Source organism: Lontra canadensis, unplaced genomic scaffold (assembly GCF_010015895.1).
Source record: "Lontra canadensis isolate GAN:19392208 unplaced genomic scaffold, GSC_riverotter_1.0 scaffold29, whole genome shotgun sequence".
In the NCBI taxonomy this organism is placed as follows: domain Eukaryota; kingdom Metazoa; phylum Chordata; class Mammalia; order Carnivora; family Mustelidae; genus Lontra; species Lontra canadensis.
The window spans coordinates 5,510,695-5,535,256 of NW_022631023.1; the positions used below are offsets into that span (position 1 = coordinate 5,510,695).

General features: G+C 42.6%; 1 protein-coding gene across 1 annotated transcript in view; it reads right to left on the minus strand.

Moving 5' to 3' along the window:
• Window positions 1-4,277: 4,277 nt before the first annotated feature.
• Window positions 4,278-24,562, minus strand: part of IGSF5 (immunoglobulin superfamily member 5) — a 28,447-nt gene continuing 8,162 nt past the window's right edge. The window contains exons 3-7 of the mRNA XM_032865518.1: window positions 23,066-23,383; window positions 17,961-18,260; window positions 7,979-8,122; window positions 5,151-5,175; window positions 4,278-4,299 (exon numbers count right to left, since the gene is read on the minus strand). Of these exons, the coding sequence (XP_032721409.1) occupies window positions 4,278-4,299; window positions 5,151-5,175; window positions 7,979-8,122; window positions 17,961-18,260; window positions 23,066-23,383 (809 nt within the window). The remainder of the gene's footprint in view (window positions 4,300-5,150; window positions 5,176-7,978; window positions 8,123-17,960; window positions 18,261-23,065; window positions 23,384-24,562) is intronic.

Here is a 24,562-nt window from a genome sequence, read left to right on the forward strand (position 1 = left end):
GCATTCCTCCCCTGGAGCTCCAGACCTGTACATCTAACCGCCCGCTCAGCATCTCTAGGTGGGCATGTAAGAGATACCCCAAGGTCTACAAGCCCCCACCTACACTTTTGTGCAAGAGATTTGTACGTCCTCCATGCTGACGGGTTAACCAGTGAGCACAGGCCAAGTTCCTCCATCATGCACATAAAACAAGCACCATTTTATAATCACCTACCACCAGGCAACGGTTTTTAAATGGCAAAAAAAAACAAAAAAAATCTCAAAATGGGGAAAATGATCTGAGTCACCTGATAAGGTTGTCTAGTTCCTTGTTGTTCCCAAACACTGGATTCAGAGGACTCTCGAGTGAGAGAAGCAAGTTCTGCAATGGAAGAGTGATTTTAGAGTGATAAGTAACAAAACCCAAATAATAGTCCAGCAATTCTGATTTACAAGAAAACACGTTTGCTTTTATACAGTAACCCAAGCATAAAGCAATCCTTAACCATAAACAGACTTGTTTTTAGAGTTTCCTTGAGGCTATATACTTTCAAATCTTACTCTTCTAATGAAATAAAAACATGGAAAACTCACAATCCAGTCCTTCCTTGACTCAGTCTCATCCAGAGACAAGGTGAAGCCGTGGCTTTAATGCTGATCAAGGAAAATAAACACACGACACAAGAGGACAAAAAGACAGAGAGGTTTGGTTTGGGCCTAGATTTTGGCCAAACTACTTGATTAATTGCTCAAAACACTAATAAATAAATATTCGCCCCCAGGAAATTTTGTAAGCTGTGATCAGAATATGAAAGGACACAGTCATGCTTCGTGGACTTTTTAAGAATCTGAAGTGAGCCATTTGGAATGGACGTGGGAGGCCGCCATGGTGAAGGGGGGAAACGGGCTGGGAGGGCGGCCCCAGTCTTACTGAAAACAATCTGCAGGAGGGGTGGGGGGGCTCTCAGCAAGAACTGATTAATGAAACATCTCTCCAAGGAATTTGTTCTGCCAGGCAACTTGTTAGGGTCTCCCTCTATGAACCATTCACGCTCATCCCCTCTCTCATCTACCTTCCAGGAGGATCTCAGATCAAACCAGATCCCTGCTGCCTCCCAGTGGCCAAGCCTTCCGAGATGTCCCTTCGAGGACTCTGTCCTCCAAAGGGAGCTACAAAGACTTTTTGAAATTGGGTTTTGTTCTTCAACAGTGCACACAGTCCAAAGCTCAGTCGGAACAGCTTTCTCGCTGAGTTTCGGTTTTATCTGACATTTTGGGAAAGAGATCCTCAATATATTAAAATCCCTCCTCAAACGCTTCTCTAAAGCTAGAAGGCTTTAATGAAAGAGAAAGCATTAAAAAAAAAAAAAAAAAACAGAAAATTTATTCTAAAGCCCTTAAATTTTCATCCCACTCTATTTTAAACTTTGGAGAAATAGGTAGATTTTTACTTTTTATAGAATATTTCTATATTCTAGAATACTTCCAGCCCTGAAATTTCTCCTTCTTCTGAAAATTACTCAAAAAATAATGACCAGCAAGGGCTGAGTCCCCTGCCTTGTGCAGCTGGCCCCTGGTCAGGGTCAGCAAGCCCCTCCCCCACACTCCCCTTCAGGTCTTCCCACAGCCCCACCCACCCACTCACTTGCCATCCTGGGCTCAACTAGGCTGTAGACACTGTTTTCACTCCCACTTTTTACATTTGTCTCCAAACTTTCTTTCTTTGTCTTCACACTTGAGGATTTTCTGGAATTAGACCATTTTATTTTATTACTTAATTTTATTTTAATTAATTTAAATTTTAATTTAATTAATTAATTTTACTTAATTTGTTACTTATTTTTAAAAAACCGAATGTTAACCAGCCATGGATGTTGGGTTCACTCTGGTCCACCCAGAGCACTCTTGCATGTTAAACCACAGCATCGGGATGGAAACTCATAGGCACCAGCACGACTGTGTAGGTGGTCTGCCTGCTCACGCTCCCATTGAGGTGGACAGAAATACGCCCATGGACTCCATTCCCCCATCCACAACCAACCCCCAGAAGCCAGTGACCAAATTAAGCAGGGTTGGCAAACTGCGACCCATAGGGCCAATCCACCTCCTCCTGTAAGTAAAGTTTCACTGGAACACAGCCACACCTGTCTGCTTCCATATTATTTATGGCTGTCTGCATGGTACCACACCAAAACTGAGTAACTGTGATAGAGAGCATGCGGCCTGCAAAAGCAAAATATTTACAATCTGGCCCTTTATAGAGAACATATGCCAATCTCTGAAATAAAGTAAAAATTTGGGCAACTTCCCAGGGGAAGAAAACTTGGCAGTGGAAATCCAAAGAGTTAAAGATATTCATGCTTGACCACTGAGGACGTCTTGGGAAATAACCAGGTATGAAAGAATATTCATTAATGAGCTATTGTAATAGCAAAAACTGCAAATGACACAGGTGCCCCACCATAGAGGACTAGTGAAATAAATGACAATACATCTCTAAAATGAAACTCCATGCCACCTGTAAAATTTATTACAGATGAGAGCTCTCACGCACTGTGGTGAAAGTATACACTGGCACACCCACTTTAGAAAACTGTGGGGTATTGATTCCACCTACCCAGCTCTCACTGGTACACCTGCACCCACCTGGGTACAACACAGAAAGGAGTACTAATGAGCAAGTCACCAAAGATCCATAACTGTTTAGTGCCACAGAATTCATAATAACTCCAAAAACTATCCAAATGCCCGCATAAAGGAAAAATAAATTGCATATATACCCACAGTCTGCTATTATATAATAGTAAATCATCTACCTCTTCACTGAACAATATGGACCAATCTCACAGTGTGATGCTTAAGAAAACCAAAATGAATGAGTATACACAATATGATTCCATTTACATAAAGTTCATATGAACCTAATCTCGGGGGATGTGGGCATAGAGGTCAGAAGACATAACCTTTGGGATGCCTGGATGTCTGACTCTTGATTTGCAATCAGGGTTGTGAGATCCAGCCCAGTGTTGGGCTCTGCACTGGGTGTGGAGTCTGCTTAAGGTTCTCTCTGTCCCTCCTTGGCCCCCTCTCTCTCACTCTCCCTCTCTTTAAAAAAAAAAAAAAAAAAGACATGACCTTTGAGGAAGGGTCAGACAATGATTTGAGGGGCATGGGGAGTTTGGAGTGTTGGCGGTACTCTAGTTCTGCGTGTCCCCACTCAAGGCCCATATGCTTTGTGAAAAGTAATCGAGCTACACACCTACAATTTGTATCCCTGAACTCATATTTCAGTAAGATATTTTTATTAAGCAGAAATTTATTTTTACCATTTATTAACAGAAATGTATTTATTACAGAAATTTATTAACAGAAATAATCTTCAGAATAGTGCCAAGTAAGACAAGCAAGTTAGGAAATTAGATTTATGCTGATCCAAATTTCACAAAACACATATGTGCGTGTACCTATGTGAGCACGTGTGTGTGAGAGCAGGTACATACTTATTTAACAATACCTGATTCCGAACAGTAGAATTAGAGGTGATTTCAAAATCATTTCTATATTTTTAAAGATTTATTCATTTATTTTATGGGGGGAGTTGCAGAGGGAGAGGGAGAGAAGGTCTCAAACAGACTCCGCGTTGGGCACGGAGCCCCATGAAGGGCTCAGTCTCACGTCCCTGAGATCACGACCCAGCAGAAATCAAGAGTTGGATGTTCAACTGACTGTACCCCCAGGGCCCCTCAAAATCACTTCCTAAAAGTAAATTTTTAATTTTTTCTATAATAAACATGCATTGGTTCTATAGGAAGGAATGTGTGCATTATTTTACTGCAGAAGGAGCCTGGGAGCAGCTGGAGTTTGCACAGTGCAGGGAAGCCAGGTGGGACATGGGGGTCCCAGTGAGTCACCCTGTCTCTCCTCCCTGGACCTAACATACGTTCAGCACTCAGCATATACTAGAGATTGTCATCCCCACTGTCGTATTATTGCTGCTGTTGTCATTATTCTCCTTATCCTCTATCCGTGACCCCAAATAGCTGTTGACCACTGTTCTATGTCTTGAAATCATCTAAGATCCCAGAGAATAGAGATAAAAAATACTACAAAGTCAATAATGGTGAAAGGAAGAATCCAGGCCGCCACCCTGCTAGAGACAGCCATCAAGAGAAATGCTGAATAATTACTGGAGTCCATTTTCCGTCCTCTCCTCTTGCCCCAAGTCAAGCTCCAGAGGAGGTGGTTTCAGACTGCTGCTTTGAGCGTCCTGAGAGAGACCCCAGCCAGCTCTCCCAGCACTACATCATCACCAGTAAGCAACTGGGGTCAAAGGGAGTATGGCTAGTGTCTGTTACACAATGACTATACACATCTTCATTCACCATGGATAACCGAAAGGTGTTTTAAAATCTCAGCATTTCAAAAACTAAAAGTATCTAATGAAATACTGAAAATTAGCCACGGTTTTATTATAACACCCCCAGCAAAATGAGCTCTGTCTAAAAATCCCTCCCCTTACTATGTTTATACTTGTGTAAATATTGAGACATTTAAACTGGTTATTGTATTATTGTAGGTCCTTGACACAGCTTCCTTAAAAGTACTTGCAGCCATTTCAGGATGGCCATGGGAATGCCAGGGGTTTTTCTGTCCCCTCCCACATTAGTTGCACAAGCAGCGAACACTACCTAATTTGTCTGCCTGTTCAGTTTCATGCGCCTGAAGACATCCAGCTGGCCTCACTGCTCTCCACGGTCCCAGAAATTCCAGCAGGGCCTCTGCCTTGTTCTTTACCCTTGAAATGGTCCTCAAGTCCCCTGCGTTGACTCAGAACAGGAGGGACAACAGTCTCGGTGCATAGTGTCCTCTTGTGGAAAGAGTTGCAAATGTCAGACACCAAGCAGAAAATCTGTTTTCCTAAGTGAGCTAGAGCAAGTCAGATGTAGGCAGTAGCTCCATCCCTTATTTTATTCTACAGTTAATTTTGCCATATGAGTTTGTGTTTGGCATACATGTTTTTCAGAATTGTCCATTTTTGGTATTTAATTTTGAGTAACATAATCCTGAAATCCCACAGTTGCATATGTTAGTGTTAGTAGGGTTGGTGTTGTTTGGTTATTTTTCAGTTGTTCGCTTTCGTTTTCAGAAAATTGATGTGATTTCAAACTTACCTTATTTCACTTTGATAACTAGACTCTGCAAAAAAGGGGAGGGGGACAGAAGTCACATTAGCAAAATCAGGATAGCTATTCTGAAAATAACTCCCTGACTTTAAATACATTGCTGAGTACTTGTGACCCATTAGAGTAAATTTGTGACCCATTAGAGTAAATAAAAGTAAATTCCCCAATGCCAAATTACCAAATGACTTTCAAACATAAGGAAAATAGAATTCACTATTAACTATCATATCATAACTACTGCACCTGAAGTATAGTGGGTACCTAATAAGTACTTAATGAATATTGAGTTGTTTAGGGAGATACAAAGACTCCATTCACTGGGAAGAGGCATTCTGCATTCCCAGTACCTACTGCCATTCGTTCAGTACTCACTCAGTACTCACTGTGTGCCAGCACTCTGAAAGAGATTATTTCATTTTTATCTTTACAACACAAGAGGTAGGTGTTAGCAAGGTCATATTTTTAACAAACTAGAAGCTATTATATTTTATTACCATACTATAACAAATAAGGAATTACATTGTATAAGCACCATACTTCCTTAATTCTAAGATACATTTTCAATCAGTATGTAGTAATGGTATTAATGCACGGAGTTGCATCCACCCCTAAAAGCTGTCATTAAATTACTAATGTTTTTAATCAATGGATTCTTGGACTGGAGGGGACATAAAACCTGGAAATAGGGAGTAAGATAACCACACACCAGTCCCCAATCATCTGTCTCAAAAGCCAATGTTCTTTGCAACTCTGCTTTCCTGTCTAGACCTTCTATTCATCAAGATTTACTGAAATCTAAAAAAGAATTCATTTTCCTCATTTTTAGGTATGTTCTCACTTACTTCCAGTTGAAATAACGTTTGCCAATTCACACCCCAAAATGGACCTAAGAAGCAATCTTATTTGAAATGAAAGAGAATGACAGTCTGAAATGTCACTAACATTCCCATAAGGAACGCGCTCCAGGAGATGGCTCTCGGTTTCTCTGCTCTATTAGCAGAAGCAATCCCAAGGCCTTCAGACCACACTGAGTGGGGGTCCTCACCCCTCCTCAGCCAGTCCCCAGTTAACCAGCCAGAGCACTGAGAATTCCCAGGCACTGGCAAAGCAATGTGCCAGAAAATACTTCTGAAGAAAACTGATGTTTGTTGTTTTCAAGAATAGAGATAATTATGGGGAAATCCAGACCTCCCTGATCCTTTACATTTATGTCAAGGGGAAGTGTAGTGTCCACTGTGAATTCTACCCAATGCAATGGACTTTGTAAGTAGGCTGCCTTAGGCGCTGTCCATAGCCCTTACCTAGACTTGTTATGAACAAGGGCAATAAAAACAGCTCACTCTTATATGAGCTTTTCATCTCAATGTTAAATAAGGGATAAAATCTAGGGTACAAACAGTTTCATACACCATTTTATTTTATCCTCACAACCAGTCTATAGGACGGTACTTATTCCCAGCTTGTAAATGAGGATGCTAAGAATCAGAGTCACCCTGGTGCACATCTTAACGTGGGCTACCAACCCTCACAACCGTCTTATGAGGCTGTTGTGGAACAGACAAAAAACAGCTGAAGAGAAGCAGAAGTCCAAACAACCAGAAAGTCCTCAACACCACAGCAGCTGATGTTGAAAATAATAAAGTGAAGGCACAGAATAATCCTAGTCACTTCCCAATTAAAATTTAAGTTATCCATAGTTTTCACTTAAAATCCAGTGTATTTTATTTGAGTAATCCATCTGTGGTGTATAGGGTAACTCCCAGGTAAAAGCAAATTCCATCAAATCTGGGCCAACAGAGGCTTACTACTTTGCATGCTCTGTTTCCTAGGGAATAAAGTCGTATGACAGAATTAATTCCCAATCCCAACCCAAATCCATGCATGGGTTCGGGCTAGACAATTAGCCTAGATACAGCGTAACTATGCACTTTACACAGAATATCTCAGTAACAGAGGCATTCCATGTAAGGTAATTAACACGGTGACTGACAGCCACAAAAAGTGCTCATCGAATGGCAATTAGCATTAATAAAATTTTTAATGCAATTGAACTGACACATAGTCTCATATCAGAAGTCTGATTTTAAGAAAAATACCTTAACTGTAGAAAATATTCAAATAGGCATATAGGTAAGCTTTTACGAGACAAAGAAAGGTAAGGCTGGACATACATTCAGCACTTGGAAAGTCCTAAGACATCCACATAAAAAGATCCTGTGGTTTCTGGAGTCACAGACAGCTGAATTCTACGACAAGCCCACCCCAACCTCGAATTCAAGCCTGACCCCCAAACAAGGTCACTGCTTTTGAGTACCACAAAAGACCTCATTCAGAAGAGATGCATAATTACCTTTGTTAATTTTATCTGTATTATTTTAACTTGACAGAAGACCTTCTTTTTCTTCCTACCGCTACAACATTTGCCTACAAAAGGCAATTTGGAATTACACAAAATAGGAAATAATCTTTTAATGTGCTCAGATAGGGAAAAAAGCATAGCACCTGAATGGCAGATTATAATGCCCTTACATCCTCGAAAATAAGCACAAAATTCAAGTAGTCGGTGTCTTTGCTCAGAAAGGTGCTGTCTCTTCACCTTCCCAAAAGTGTGAAGATCTAGGTCTTCCCCGGAGGGGTTACACCAGGCCCCTTTTCAGGAAGTCCTTTCATTCTCTGAAGCTCAAATGTCCACTTCCAAGTGAAGGACGCTCTCAAGGTCAATGCATCTTATGAAATTGCTGAGGAGCTAATGGATTTCAAGTGCTTGTACCAAAAGTTGAAAAATATACACAAATTTATATGAACAAAAAAATTACCTTTTTTCTCTTGTCTTGAGGAGACACAGCAACAGCAGAATATTATAATCAGAACAATTATCAGAATGAAAAGCAGTGACAGGGACACTGCAAGCAGAGCTATGGCCCAGGTAGGCAAGGGTGTCCCTGCTTTATCAATGCTGCCTATAAGGTTGAAAGGAGAGAAAAAAAATTAATTTACTGGTGCTTGCCACTGTCTAGAATACGTAACCACTCATTCTGCTACTCTGTAAGTCAGATTTTGTTTTCCAATAATATAACTATGTGGCCCACTACAGGTGGGTGTCATAGGCCAACTTCCCTTGAGCGTGCTCAGATACTCAGTTCTCTACAGGATCTTCCATTACATACTTAGTGCTGCCAATAAATACCACTGAGCACCACAGTCCCGTGTCCATTGGTTAGTGCCTCTACCAGTCCTTCAGGGAGGGTAGATGGCAAGGGGAGACAGCTCCCAGGTTGAAGCAGAAATTACCACACTCCAGTATCCTTTATTTAGCCATGGAATCCTTACTGAGCAGCTACTGCTGGACGAAGACTGCAAGACTTGTGTTTGGTTCTCCTTTCCGTGTCCCCACCCTTCAGGGATCCAGAGTCCAAAAGAAATGAGGACAAGCTGTAGAGGTGTCACATCTAAAGGAGTATCCTATAAGCCTTTCAGCCCCAGCCCACCTAGACCCCACATACAGAACGCTTCTCTCATCAGCTGATTGCTGTTTCCCATGGCTCTTCGGGAGCCACCTTCTTTAAGGTCCACTTTGCCCTCTTGCTGTGTGCAGTAGCCATGGAGTTGGAGAAAGAATGGACAGGCAGCTGCCAGCGGGGAGTGACAGGGAACGGGGCAGGAAGGAAGGGAGAAGAGAAAGCCATTTTGAGTAGGGCAGTCCTGTCTTAGCCAGAGCTGTCCAGCACGCTTCATGCAGTTATCTAAATTCGAATTAAATGAATCAAAATGATAAGCAATTAAATACTCAACTCCTCAGTCGCACTCGTCACATTTCAAGAAAGTGCCCGATTCCAACAGGTATAGAGCATTGCTCTCATCACAGAAAGTCCTGCTGGACAGCACCGCCCAGCACCGGGTTGTGAGAACTGCAAGGAGGTCCTAACCAGCATTGTGTTTCCCCTCCTGAAACACGCTGTGGTCAAGTCGCATCTAAGTCGATCTGTTCAAATGTGAAGTGCTACTCAGTAAAGTCTGTCACTCAGCTGAGTGCTTGGTTGGACTCTCACTGTGGATGAATGCTATTTATTAAATGCAAATCATCAGGAAATACTGAAACCACAGACTTCTTGTGAAGGAAGATACAGTCTGTAAATCAACAGCCTTTCCAGCTCGTTGGAACTAGCAGTTATAGGGGAAACCCATTTTGGGTGCTCTCCCTTAGAGTTTTCCATGAAAATTGACCTTGAAATCATAATTTGCTAATCCTGTGTCAAAGTGAAAAGCTCAGAGTACCTTGTGGTAATGGTTAGACATGATCACGAATGCTCTGGTTTCTGTGACCATCAACCGGCTGGATTGTGACTCATGGACAAGTAAGGATTCCACTACAAAGTAACACAAGGACTAATCTCCAAGCAAGTGCTAAAACTCAGAGAACTCTGTGCTTTGAAGAATTACATAATATAAAAATATACACATCTTCTGCTCTTGGTGCAAAGCTCCTCTGCATGACCTGTGATAGTTTTTTGTTTAATTTCCTTTTTTAAAAAAAAAATCTCCTTTTCATCTTCACCTTAAATGTTTGTGAAATTACTTGCTATCACTTCCAGCTCTCCTTACACATCTGCTACTCTCTAAATGAAAGTTAGTCCCCTCAAAGTCAAGGACTGCCTTATTTTCCTTATATCCCAAGCACCTGACACATATTGGGCACATTGGATGAATGTGGGGGGGGTGGGTCTCCACCTCACCCACCATTTTTCGGAGATGAGTTGGGACAGATAAAGATTGAAAAGAGTTCCCCACGAAAGGTGGAGGTGCTAGGGACAATATTCTGCCCTTCCCATATCACCCCTCCTCAGCTCCAGAACTCGAGCTTTAAGATTTTATTTTTATCTATTTATTTGAGAGAGAGAGAGAGAGAAAGAGCTGGAGAAGGAGCAAAGGGAGACGGACAGGCAACACTCTGCAATGAGCTCAGAGTCCAATGCAGGGCCTTATCTCACGACCCTGAGATCATGACCTGAGCCAAAATCAAGAGTCAGACACTTAACGAATGGAACCACCCAGGCGCCCCACAACTGGAGCTTCCAAACAAGCCAGCCTCTTCACTCGCAGAGAGTAATACAAGTTATCCACTTGCTACACAGAGAACAAAATTCCCAGGCATCACCAGGAATGCTTGTTACACAAGCAGATTCAGAGGCTGCCCGCTGTGGTGCCAAGTCAGGGGGTCTGGAATGTATGTGTTTGGTGGACTCACACATTGAGAATGCCAGAAATGGAAACGCTTCCCAAGCAAACTGCCACATTACAGGATGTTCCCATAATCTCCTTCTTGTGGATGTGATAAAAAAAAAAAGAAAGAAAAATTAAGTCCAAAACCACGTTTATGATAATCACAATCTGGAGTTAAAACTCAGATCACCGCACAGAAGCTTTGTGACTGACAAAGAGCTTTGGGCTCAGTGGATCCAGGGAAATTTCATGGCCACAGTTTCTGTGCTCCCTCTGGCCACTGGCTCACTCATCCGCAATAATTCCTGCCCCCACCCACCCCCCAGGCTGTTCAGAGACTCAGGCTGTGTGTGAAAGTGCTGAGAACACTGCAGGGTATGACACACACATTCAAGATGGCTGACATCATCCTAAATCAGTCTGATGAACTTGTAACAAGCTGAAGTTTGCAAATATTTAACGCTTCATAATAAGGGAGATAGCTGGTGTTAAGCATTAAGGTCTGGCTCAAGATTCAAGAAATGGGATTGAGATTCCTACTGGAAAAAGTCAACATACATTGTTGACTTACTGAAACATTCCCTATAAGGGCATTTTCCTCCCTTACTGGAGAAAACGTTCAGTGTGCCAAGCTTCTGTCAATCAAGTCTTGACGTGACAACCTTTCCTCTGATCTAGCACAGAAACAGCTGCTTATCATCAGGGAGGAGTTGTTTAAAGAGAGGGAAGGGTCATCTCACTGGATTTGGTAATCAAAGCAAGGAAGACAGCAGGTGATATTGTGACCTCATAACTCTCTTGTCTCTTAATTTAATTACCAAGTTTAGCAAAGTGATGCCTGCTCTAAAAGCCCAAACTCTCACCAAAACAGCAGTTTATCTCAGAAGCCACATGGCTCTTTCCTTCACTTCCAATATGCTGTGATGAGATTCTCCAATATGAGAATCAAATCTCCCCCAGAGTTTCATACCAAGAGAAGACTTACATTCTCTCTCTACTCCAGTGGAGCTCTCCCAAAGAAGCATGGCATATGAGCCATGAGGAGGTGCAATTTGGAACCAGAGCTGCATGGAAGAACCTTCCTTATTTTAATAATAATTTTTAATTTATCATATATGATATATACATGAATATACGCATGCATATATATTATAGATGATTCAACGTGATGCTAATTTTTAAATGAGTACATTTACAGTGCATTGAAAGAAAAATAAATAATGATCATATATTGATAAAAAGCAGGGCAGTGGACAGAAAGCACGGAATCTTGGAATGACCTTGGGTGCAATCCAACCCCTTTACTGTATGGATAAGATTCTTGGGACAAAGAGGCTCAGTAAACTGGACAAGGGCACTCAGAAGAAGGAAAAAACCCGGGGTTGTGACTCTTGTCTTCCTACTCATTTTGTGTGTCCAACTTAGAATATCTTCTGGAAAGATACAGCCCAGGTCTTATGGGAAATGGGGAGTCTGTGTGGGCACTGGTCCCTGACTTGTGCGCTAGAGAAGGGTGGGAACATAATGGCTCAAGGCGAATGCTTGAGTTGTTGGAAAGGATGTGCATGTGCACCTGACGACCAAGGAAGATGACCTCCACATTCAACACCACTTGCCTTCCTCCCTGTGTTCCCTTACCCATCTGTGCACGTCAGGACCACACGACTGAATTCGCTGTGCAACTTTTATCTTAGCATCAGGACTGCCCTTTTTCCATCTGTGCAGAAAAGGAAGAAGTACTTCCCAGACGCTCTCATAGAAATACTCAGAGTTTTAAAAGGCCACATGGAGGGGTGCCTGGGTGACTCAGTGGGTTAAAGCCTCTGCCTTTGGCTCAGGTCATGATCCCAGGGTCCTGGGATCAAGCCCCACATCGGGCTCTCTGCTCAGCAGGAAACCTGCTTCCTCCTCTCTCTCTACCTGCCTCTCTGCCTACTTGTGATCTTTCTGTCAAATAAATAAATAAAATCTTAAAAAAAAAAAAAAAAGGCCACACGGAATTTCTTGAAACCAACTGGATCAGTACAAAATGTCACCAGCGGCATGTGCAAAGTGTGCTCCTGTGCTCACTGTGGGGGGGGACACAGGAGGTCTCTGAATCAGTGAAACAAGGGACAGCAGCCATCCCCTCACCTGCCCTGTGGGCTCTGTGGCAGGGACTGTCCTGAGTGCCTCATACATGTTAACCCGCTTACTTCTCACACCAACAACAAGCCCGTAACGTAGATATTATTATTATTATTATCTCAGCTTTACAGATGAGAAAACTGAGGCACAGAGAGGTTAAGTAACTTGCCCAAAGCCACAAAGCAAGTAAGTAGGTGAGCTGGGATCAGAGTCCAGGCTGTCTGGTGTCCAAGCCTGTGAGGCGAGTAGCACCTGATGAGGCTGGGTCAGGAGGCTGTGTCAGGAGGCAAGGCCTTCTTCAGGATCTCCCTGCTCTGCAGCCCCCAGGCCTGACTGCCCAGTGATCAGGGAGTTTTCTTAAAAATGTCAATTTCCAGGGCTGCCTGGGTGGCTCAGCGGGTTAGGCCTCTGCCTTCGGCTCAGGTCATGGTCTCAGGGTCCTGGGATCGAGTCCCACATTGGGCTCTCTGCTAGGCAGGGAGCCTGCTTCCTCTCTCTCTCTCTCTCTCTCTCTCTCTCTCTCTCTCTGCTTGCCTCTCTGCCTACTTGTGATCTCTCTCTGTCAAGTAGATAAAATCTTTAGAGAAAAAAATAAAAAGTCAATTTCCAGGCTGCACACAAACCAATTGAGTCAGAACCTCCGGGGAGGAGCCTGAGCCCCATCCTGTGTGCTAAAGGTCCTGGAGACTAATGGGCAGCTGGGAGAGAGAGCTTCTGCCCTATTCTTCTCCCTCTCATTTTACAAGCAAGGAAACTGAGCCTCGGAGGTCAGCAACTTGCCCAGAGTCTCACAGCCAGACCCAGGCCTGTGACCCAGGACTGTGATGCCTCCACTCAGTCTGCCCTCAAAATTGCCACTCCTCACAAAACTAAGGTTATAACCAGGAACCGCTGTGCTCTACCAGGTGCTTCCCCGTCCCCAGAATGTTCTTTTGCTCTAATGATTCACAGCCTGTACACCTGAGCGAGAAAACAAAGCAAGGCAGCTGGGAGCACCAAGAGTGGACAGTGCTCGTCCCAATGGGGCAGGGGAGGGGGTCCCACCTTTCACTGGTACCTGTGTCTGCAGTGCTTGAAGTCGGTGTTGCTTCTGGAATCAAGAAAATCGGTCTTTTCAAAAACATTAGCAGTACCCTTTGCAGTATGCTTTTCTTTCAAGAATCAATGATTGTTTGGCTTGGACTAATTAGCCTTCCTAAACTGCTATTGTCCTCCCTGCAACGACTCACGGGGACTGTTCCAGAAATGAACACAACGGACACAGACTGCAATTTCAGGAGGAGATGGGTGGCAAGATGGATGCTTATCAATTCCTGGAGAAGCCTGCACAGCACAGGCGGCCTCGTTCTGGGCTCTCTGCACCCCCAGCTGTGCTCCTGGAAGCCTCCCAGACACGAGCAGCCGGGGCTGTAATGAGGTCTTCAGCTACTACAACTTGCATAAAATACACAACACGCAGCCAGCCACCAGCTGCTCTGGATCTTGATGAATAATTTAGAAACAAATTACCCTTTTCCAAATGGGTCCAATAAAGTAAGATTCATTGCAAGGCACCCAATGAGCTTCCCTTTGAGGCTGTGGAGACTCCAGCTGCCATAATTAAGGCTGCTAACTTCCCTAGTCCTAGCCGGCCAAGGAAGCACTCTGCTGAATGAAACCTGATCAGGGGAAATTAAGTGCCCCTTGCCCTTCCCTACAAAAGAAGAACTTTGCAGGCAAGTGAATCTCTAAAATCCATCTCTACAGGACATCATCAATCAGACCAGACCTCTTTGTTGCACTGTTACCTTGTTAAGATGTGTGGTTTAAACCATCGATTTCATTCCGTTTGGTGCTAATGGAACTTTTTTTTTAATCTTTCCTTTCAAAGCTTGGACCATACTTTAACATAATTTAATAGCTTCAAAGCCAGCTGGATTGGCTCCTTGGAGACATGGCTGATTCCGGGATAGAACAGGGAAAACACAAAGGGAGTTCATAACATCATATTGGGCCAAGTGCTTGAAAACTAATAGGGCCAGGTCAAAAGGACACCAGAGCCAGCTGGAAGGGATTCCCACTAGCCAAATCTGGAGCACTCTGAGCATCAAAATGAATAATGACAGGAGGAGTTCATAGTGTATTGAATAAAAAGAAAAAGGAAATGTGAGAGAAGTTTCTTCTTACAGAAGACTACCAACCAACAAATATGAAAATATGATGGAGCCAGAAAATCCTTCTTTCACAATCACCATAGAAACAACAGATTCAGACAATGACTTATTGATGAATACAAAAACCATTAGGGGAAAGACTGCTGGGAAATAAACTACTCATACAGTATTCAATGTATACATATTAATTATAATGGGGAAAAGGACCTTTACAATGGAGAAATCATTAACCAAATGATCAAACTTATTACCAATGATAGAGAAAATCGGCATCATGAGCCCACGTGACATTACCCATGACTTGCCTAGAATATTTACCCTCAAATCAAATTATGTTGGAAAACCTCAGACAAATCTGAATTGAAGGGCATCTTGCAAAAATGACCTGGACCCTTCAAAAATGTTTATGTCAGGAAAGACAGAAAAGGTAAGGGAAGCATTCAAGAGTAAAGGGAAGAGACTACACACCTGACAGCCAAGGGCAATACATGGTCCTTGACTGGACATTGTTTTAGAGAAGAAGATTGCTGTAAAGGATACTTAGTGACACTTTAATAGGGACTGTGTATTATATAACAGTCTTGTGTCAATGTCACATTTCCTGATTGTCAACTACACTGGGTGTGGTTAAATAGAATGCCTTTGATCTTATGATATACATGCTGAAAAATTTAGGGGTAAACTGTCATAAACTCTGAAATGGTTCAGAAAAAAAAAGCTGAGAGAAAGGCAAACATGACGAATATTAACATTAATTGTATCTAGGTCAAGGTACATGGGTATTCATTGTACTAGTCTTGCAACTTCGCTAAATGTTTTTTATATTGTTGTTAAAAATAATAAACTGGAGGGGCACCTGGGTGGCTCAGTCAGTTAAGCATCTGCCTTCAGCTCAGGACATGATCTCCAGGTCCTGGAATTGAGCCCTGCTTTGAGCTCGCTGCTCAGTGGGGAGTCTGCTTCTCCCTCTTCCCATGGCCATCCCCCTGCTTGTGTTCTCTCTCTCTTTCTCAAATAAAATCTTTTAAAAACATTTTTAAATATGCTAAAATAAGTTGATCTTGATTTAAAAGAAACACAGATTTCTGCATCCTTTAGCCTCAAAAGCATTGATGTTCACCAGATCCATGTCAAAGATCTGGCAGTCCTAGATCCCTTTTCCTGTTAGCAACAACAAGCTGGTACTGGTATGGCTGCTCCGTGTGGATGGAGCTTGATGGCTGTTTCCCAATGGGCCCCTGCACTCTGCCTTCTACCTAACACATGTATTCATTCATGCTTTCATTTCTGTTGACTGCCTGGTCTCTGGGGGCATCTGAGTCAGAGACAGGAGGCAAAGTCCTAACAACAGGGGAGCAAGCTTGTGCTCACTGCACTGAGGATCAATCCCTGTAGTACAAAGCACAGAATCCCTGGTACTGACCACAGGGTAGACTCTGAATGGCTTTTTAGAGGTTCATGGAGACATTATCATGGGTTGACTTGTGTCTCCCTAAAATTCATATGTTTAAGTACTAACCCCCAGTGCTCCCAGAATGTGAACTTACTTGGAAATAGAGTATTGCAGACGTAATTTAACTAAGATCAGTTTATACTGGATGGGATGGGTCCTCTAATCCAATATGACTAGAGTCCTTATTTTAAAAAAAAGAGAGAGAGAGAGAGAGAAATTTGGACACAGAGAAGCACACAGAGAAAACCGTATGAAAATGAAAACAGAGGTTAGGCTGATGCTTCTAGAAGGCAAGAAATACCAAAGACTGCTAGAAAATACCAGAAGCTAAGAAAGAGGACTAGAGATCATTCCCTTATAGTCTTCTAAAAGAACCAACCCTACCAACACCTTGATTCAAACATTTAGCTAGATGAGGATCCACTCATAGTTCTGTTGTACAGTTAATTTTGTTAACATCAGAGAAGCACTTAAAACAGAGCCTTTACTTGGCAAATGCTGTGAAGCACTGTTTCATCTTCTTCTTCCTCATCACCCTCTTCCTCACCTCCTTCCCCCCTCCTTCCCCCTCCCTTTCCTCTTCTTCTATTTCTCCTTCTTCTTCTTCTTCTCCTCCTCTTCCTTTGCCTCCTCCTCCTCCTCCTTCTTCTTCCTCTTCCTCCTCCTCCTCCTTCTTCTTCCTCTTCCTCCTCCTCCTCCTCCTACTTCTTCTTCCTCCTCCTCCTCCTCCTTTTCTTCTTCTTTTTCATTATCAGTCTTTCTCTGTCTGTAGCTTTGTTCTGAACTTTGAATAAAGTTGCTTTTGTAGTGGGAAAATCTTTGCACCAAGAGGGAACCCTTTCCTGGCTTCTGGCCCCTGTTCCACCCCAACCCAATGCATGACCTGGAATAGAGCACAGCACATCTCTGGGCCTCCCTTTCTACCCTCTTGCAAAATGAGGACTTCAAGTAAATCTCCAGCTCTGGGTCCCATGTTTTCTCATTAGCCTGGTCTGACCCCAAGCTCAAGCAGTCTCTGCAGCCCTTTAGGCTGTGTAATTAAAGGATTTTGTATGCTGAGGACCCTACAGTGGGTTCTCTTGGAGATCTAAACTTTAAATTCTTTTTATTTAAAATCAATTAATTAACATACAGTGTATTGTTAGTTTCAGAGGTAGAGTCTAGTGATCCATCAGTTGCATACAACACCCAGTGCTCATCACATGAAGTGCCCTCCTTAATACCCATCACTCAGTTACCCCATCCCCCCACCCAGCTCCTCTCCAGCAACCCTCAGTTTGTTTACCATAGTTGAGAGTCTCTTATGGTTTGTCTACCTCTCTGATTTCATCTCATTTATGTCACTTTGTTGGGTTTTAAGAAGTATAAGACTTGGTACTTTCAAATACACTGTGGATTTGCCAGTTTAAAAAAAAGTGAAACCATAATCTACTAAGATTGGAAGGAATCCAAGAGCACCTGTACACCCCCCTCAACTATTAGAAGAACTTGTCTCATACTGGCCCAGGGAATGAGATTAAACTGAAACAATGGTTAAAAGCTACAGAGAAACACTGACTTCAAGTATTTATCACTGAACTGAGGCTGTTTTATGATAAATAATTGTCAAAGTTCTTAATGGTTTTCATAGTGAGTAGAAAAGAAAGACACATTGAAGATGAAATTTAAAAGCAAGTGGAATCACAGGGTTATGAAGCCGATGCTGATTGTCTCCATTACCATCCCTACCGAAGTCAAGGTCACTCGACAGTTGTCCTAGGCATTGTTGATTAAGAGCACCACATATAAAGTATAAGCATGCAACAATAATTTTTTTTTTATATAAAGCAAAATGTCTTCACTTACCCCAAGAAGGCTGAACCACAGTAAGATTCACAGTTACAGACTTGTAGGCATTCAGGCCCTTCATGTTAGCCAGGCATGTCAGAGTCCCGTTGCCCTGTGGCGTGAGAGTCAGGACGCTCACTGCACTTTGGAGGTCGTTGGGCTCCAGACCAGAATAATAGCTTGAGTGGCTCAACGGAACGCCGATCTCCCAGGAAATATCCGGGAGAGGGATCCAGCCCAATGCATGACAAGTCACATTACAGGGTTTATCCTCAGTGACTATAAGGTCGCCTCTGGGAATGAGCAACTCCCCCATAACTAGAGAAAAAAAGAGAAATGTTCTGAAGGAGTGACCATGACTCTCTTGGTTCCAAGTTTTCTTTAATTTTTCCTTCAAATCACATATCACTAGCGTTATCTTCCCAAGTCCAAACTGGCTGTGTCTGTATCGAGAAATTTAACTCAGGTTTTATCTGTGTTATTGATAATTGATACCCACCAAGTTCATGAAAGAAGGTGAGGTTGCTCATCAGAAAACAAATAATTCCAGAGAAAATGAATAAATAAAAATCAGGATCCAGAGGAGTATAAATTATATGGAAAAGAGGGCAAATGTGCCTGCCCTAAGAGGCTACAGAACCACAACAAAGTGGGGTTGCCAAGTTGTCCTGGGAGCCAAAGCAAAAAGGGAAAAACCTTTACATTCTTTTCCACTGAAAGGAGATCACATCTCAAAGTCTTTTGGAAAAGCAAGTCTCTCCTGGCCTTTGGTCAGTCAGATTCATTTTATTTATTTTTTGGATCACACATTTTGAACATAGCTTCTTGTGACAGTTCCTTAAAGTATTTTTCCAATTACAAATTGAATCAAAATCAAATCTAACTGCAAAAACAGTTCCCCTAAATCACATATCAGAATAGAATACTCCGATAAAGTATTTTCAGGATTTTATTAAAGACCCACCTGCCCATGCCAGTGTGAACACCGTAGGCAAGCCATCTGGACGTAGTGCTTGTGCGTGCTACTATTAACCAAGTGACCTGAATATTGGCTCCGGTAAAGACACAGCCTTAGTGAAACACATAAATATTGGAACATCCAAATTAAAACAGCCTCCCTGTTGCGTAATATAATGGGAAGAACACTGGACTGAGGATCCAAAACTCTGTTCTCATTCCTGGATATCCCACATGATCGCCATCACCTGGAACAAGTCACTGACATTTTCAGGCTCCGTTTTTCACTAGACAAGTGAAATAATTTGATTAAATCAGAGGTTTTCCAATGTTTAGGTTTCAGTATCTTTTAAAACCTTAAAAATCATGAAGACTCCAAAGACTTTTTATGTGGATTCTTCCTACCAATATTTACCATACTTGAAATCAAAATTTTTAAATATTTATCTTATAATAACAATGATAACCCACATATATTTATGAAAACATACCTCTATTTTTAAACCAAAATAAATTATTTTGAAAAATCATTGTTTTATATTTATGCAAGTCTCTTTCATTTCTGGCTGGATTCTCATATCACCTTCTGCATTCAATCTTTTACAATATATTGCTTTAGTTGAAATATATTAAAAACATCTGACCCCCCACCATGGATATATAGGTGGAACAGTGAAAAGGCTTTTCAGATAATCAAGGATAGTCTTTGATACTGTACCAAAACTTCACAAGTAGTGGTTTCTTACAGGTTAGTCACACTGTGGAAACTGAACTTGTATAAAGGAATTTTCATTTCCTTTTACGTTAAAATCCACTGTTCTATCTGGCACTTAGATTGGTCTTTCACTCTCACATTCCTTTGTATCATTATCCCTTGATAATTTAGGAAATGGGGGTCCACAGAGTTATGCAGACCTTCCCAATGTACGTTGAGAGCCTCCCTGTGCACTAGTACAATGACAGCAGGAAAGGCAACTCATATCTTAGTATTATTATGGGGCAGTCATGACCTCACAGACCCTGAAAGGGTCTAGGGGATGCCCAAGGGTTCCCCAACTACATGGAACTGGGTCAGCTCTGAAAACTCTTCTTACTCTGAGACGTTACATTTCCAATTATGACTTTCCTCAGTAGTCTCTTGGAATAAGTAGAGCACCTTTGCTAATGCGAGGATTACTACAAATGCAACAATGAGAGGGAATAGATCTGTCCTTCAAACTGGATTTTGTCCTTATTACTTTTCCTCCATTCATTGTTTCATGAGATGGACAGGTTTAAGATGACAGAAACCGGAAGGAATGGTATTGCCTCAATTAATAATGGATGATCTTGAACTGAAGTCTAGTGGCCCTCAAAACACAAGAGGTCTGGGGAGCTTGGGTGGCTTGGTCGCTGGACATCTGCCTTCTGCTTGGTTCATAATCCCAGGGTCCTGGGATCAAGCCCCACATGAGGATCCCTGCTTAGCAGGAAGTCTGCTTCTCCTTCTCCCACTCCCCCTGCTTCCCTCTCTCACTGTTTCTCTCTCTGTGTGTCAGATAAATATATAAAATTTTAAAAAACAAAAACAAAAAAAAATACAAGAGGACTAGAATTTGGTGCATGGTTGATAGACTGGATGAGTGAAACAAGTGAAGCATTTCCTTTTTCTATATATATCTGTGATTCAGCTTTTCCCATTGGCTTTCACAGAACTTATCAAGCAGCACGATAAACACTTTATACAAAGGTGATGACTAGAACATTCACATAGATTTTGGATGACTCAACATGGAGTTATGTAAGCTGTCTTTATTTTTATTGCTGATACACGAGGAGGAAAAAATAAATCTTTGGATAATTCATTTTAAAAATAAAATGGATGCCTCCTCTTTTTTGAAGATTCTTTTCCCTTGAAAGAGATCCTGCTGCGTGGAGAACATTTTGTTCCTCTAGGAACAAAGTGCCACTCCGGACACTGCAACCTGGGTAATGCAACCACGTTTGGTCCCTGATGTAAGGTTTCTTCTGCATGACCTCGGGAAAGAATTTAATTTCCATAGAAGCTTTTTCTTCCATCTGTATTAAAGCCAAAAGCTACAGTAATTACCAACAAATAAAAATGCTTGTTTGGGTATATTCAGACAACTTTATAGATGCATGGCTTTGAGAAAGCTGCCTTAAAACCACATGGATTGATGAATTTGATGAATTTGATAGACTATAAGCATATTAAGAAGTCCTGCCTTTGACCCTGCTTCCTTGATCCAGGGCTGCTCTCCTCCTCTCTCACTTTTCCATTTTACCTATCATCCTCAGACCCCCAAGCACAAAAAGGCACCTCACTATGGAGTCATCCATGAAATCTTGGCTTATTCTCTCTTCCTCCTTCCCAATTCAGACCTAAGCTTGTCTCCCGCTCAGGGTCCTTGCCAGTCTCTCCAATGCACCAATGTTATTCATGCATTTGCTTTATCTACTCTTCATGTAAAGTCCTTAAGGGCAGGACTCTGCCTTATCCTACTCATCTCTGAGACCCCTTTCAGATGCCTCACACAAGGGCGTGCTTTTATTGGGTAGGCAATAAGTAATAGCAGTTAGCTATATAGAGACTGCTAGAACCCAGGAGCTATTTTAAAGGCTTTACATGAACCTACTCATGTTATCCCACAACTACCCTATAATGAAGAAACTAGGGCATGAGGTCATCAAATAACATGGCCAAGGTCACACAGTTAGTAAGTGATGAAGCTGGAATCTTAACTTAGCATTCAGGTCCCAGCGTGCATCATGAACCACCAGACCACTCTGGCTCCCAACTATGTGTGCAATGAGCTGAACCAGACAGGACTTTGGAGTCTTCAAACCATCCTCTGTCATTGTTTTATCAAATCCTCACAGTAAACCAGCAAGGTGGGCAGGGAAGCCTTATCCCCAATTTAGAGATGAAGAAGTGGAGCCTCCTCAGGGGTCACCAAGCTGTTAATTGATGAAAGCCAAACCAGAACTCAAGTCTTTGATTCCCTTTTTCCTGTGTTCATTCCCTTATACCACAAATTATTGTAGTAAGAATCTAGTCATGCAAACTAAGCCAATAATCTAGGTAGTCTCAGAAAAGCACTATTCAGAAAACATCATCAAACATCATAAAATTAAAGACACATAAACATAAAGAGACAAAAATTTGACTTACAATTGACAACAATCACTAAGAAAAAAAAAAGTAGAAATAGGTAGGCATGCATCTCTACCAAGTGTTATCAAACTGGATTTGATGCAACATTAACACAAATCCAACATTTGGAAATTTCTCCTAGATAAGCAAATAAATAGACATAAGAAAACTTTCAAACATATGATGTGGTTGGCTGTAAGAAATACTGCCACAGAAATCAGAAGCTCTACCAGCTCCAGTGCATCTAAAAATACCACTGAATTACAAAAAGAGTGCAAAGTGATTAAACTTTGATAAAGATGTTCTGAATTCTTGAAAAACATCCTTTTTTTTTTTTCCTTTTTTCACTATATGGCATGTTTTGGAGCATCTCACAATTGAGCATCTCACAATTCCCTCTAAGAATGAAAAATAAGTCATCCATTACGGTAAATTTCATTCACTCTTCTCTAAAACACTTGTATACTTAGTGAACACACATCTTCAACTATAAGAACTTCTGGGGGCAAGAGAGAACAGAAGATTGGCAGAGTTCAGCTGGAAAGAGGTAAAGGGTAAAGCATGATTCAAAGTGCATACAGGACGTAAGGCAAAAAGACAAAGTCAAGTGCATAAAAAAACTAGAGAAAAGGCAAGGACAGGCAGTCCTCCCTAAATCAAAGAGCAGTGACCACAACTGGCCTGGGGAGAATCCGGGGTAAATGTCACAAAAGCTATCAGCACTGATACAGTTCAGATGGAAAGTGGTAAGATCTGTGTTTAAGGATCTTAGTGAGAGAAACGGGAAAGGAGAAGAGAGACAAGAGAAACAGCAAGAAGGGAAGCAGAAAGAGAATCAGTGAGGGAGGGGGTGAGATCGATATTTGTTGGTTTGGAATCATTCCAAGTGTAAGTCCAGGTGACAGCAGACCCATCATCACACGTGACATGAACTCCGAAGGGTCCCTCCATTCCCCTGGTGTCTGGCCCAGCAGACGCCACCTGCTCCACTCAGGGGTCCCTGTGTACCCACCTTGGATGGAAAGGAAGGCAGAGGCATCCCGGTCACTGTTCTGGAGGCTGCATTTGATGCGCCCGGCGTCCCCGAGCTGCACGTCATGGATTATCATCTCAGAGATGGAGTTGCCGCCCTCTTCATAACTGGCAGAGGTAAAGCGCTTGTTGGTGATGATGGGTTCTGTGGGTGTGATGCTCAGCACCACCGTGTCATTCAGAGCCCACATGATGAGCTTCCAGCCCGGAGAGACGGTGCAGTTGAAGCGAGCCTCCGAGCCCTCCAGCACCGTTGCATTCTTGGGACCTTCTATGATTTGATAGCTGGATCCAGAAGCTGGAAGGCAGCCAGTTTTTCAAGGAGGTAAGTGAGCGGATCTATGTAAGTCAACCGTACGGTTTAACCCTTCTGTATTTACCAGCTGTGACCTCTGGATACCCAGTGGTCAGACTCCATGTCTTCCTGATCCCAACACCATGTCTCCCCAGTGGACAGGAAGCCACACATCCCTCCTTTCCAATCCCTCCCTTCACAGTTCTCAGCACTCCCACCAAACTGGAAGCAAAAAAAGATGCTTTCCTCAACCTCCAGAGATATGTTACCTTTAATACCTGATCCCAGCCTAGTCCCACGAGCACCCTGTAGCCCAGCTCTGCCAAGAAAAGTTTTTTCACCTTTACTATGAAATGAGAGTTATCTTCCCAGTAAAAGGGGAAGGATCTTTGATTCCCACCTCTGAGGAAATCCCAAGGCTTCTCTTCACAAAGAGAATGGGGAACACAGCATGCGGTGATCACAGCCCCATGTGTACCCTGCGCTCTTAGAGCCCCCAAGTGGGATGCTCGGGACAGTGTCTGGGCCAGAGAATAAACAAGGTCAAGAGAGAAGGAATCCAGTTGGAAAAAGACAACAGCTGCGTCCTGAGTACGCTGTCACGGAGTGATAGGTCCTTCAGTCACCAAGTATCAAGAGAACCGTACTATCATTGAGTCACACCTCTCTTCTTAAGGTCCAGAAGAGACCTCAGTGGGGAGATACAAAGAGAGGGAAGAGGGTAAATAGAAGGATGTGGGGGATAGGCTTTCCTATTGTAAACCACCAAGCGATGCATCCGGCAGCCTCATCCAAGTCTCACTACCCTGAGTGCTAGGTTTAAAACCCCAGCAGACAGTCAGGTGCTCATAAGCATAAGACCGCGGTCTCTCAGGTGAGACTCCTGGCTCAATGGACAAGCTATCTCAACTTCTCCATGCCCCACTCCCCTCAGCTGCAAACATAGTCACTAATACTACGGCAACTTGTTTCAAAAGCCAAATATGGTAATCCACGTGACGTCCTTCACAGGACCCCCAAGCCCTCAGCAAATGTTCATTCCTATGTGACACGCAACGAAGGATGTGTTGATTTGTAAGACGAGCCAAGGATGCCACAGATTGAAGTAAAATTTCTTCCTTCACCCTTTACACCACATTCAACCCTTAGCTCACCAGATGCCCCGTGACTCCAGTGAAATCT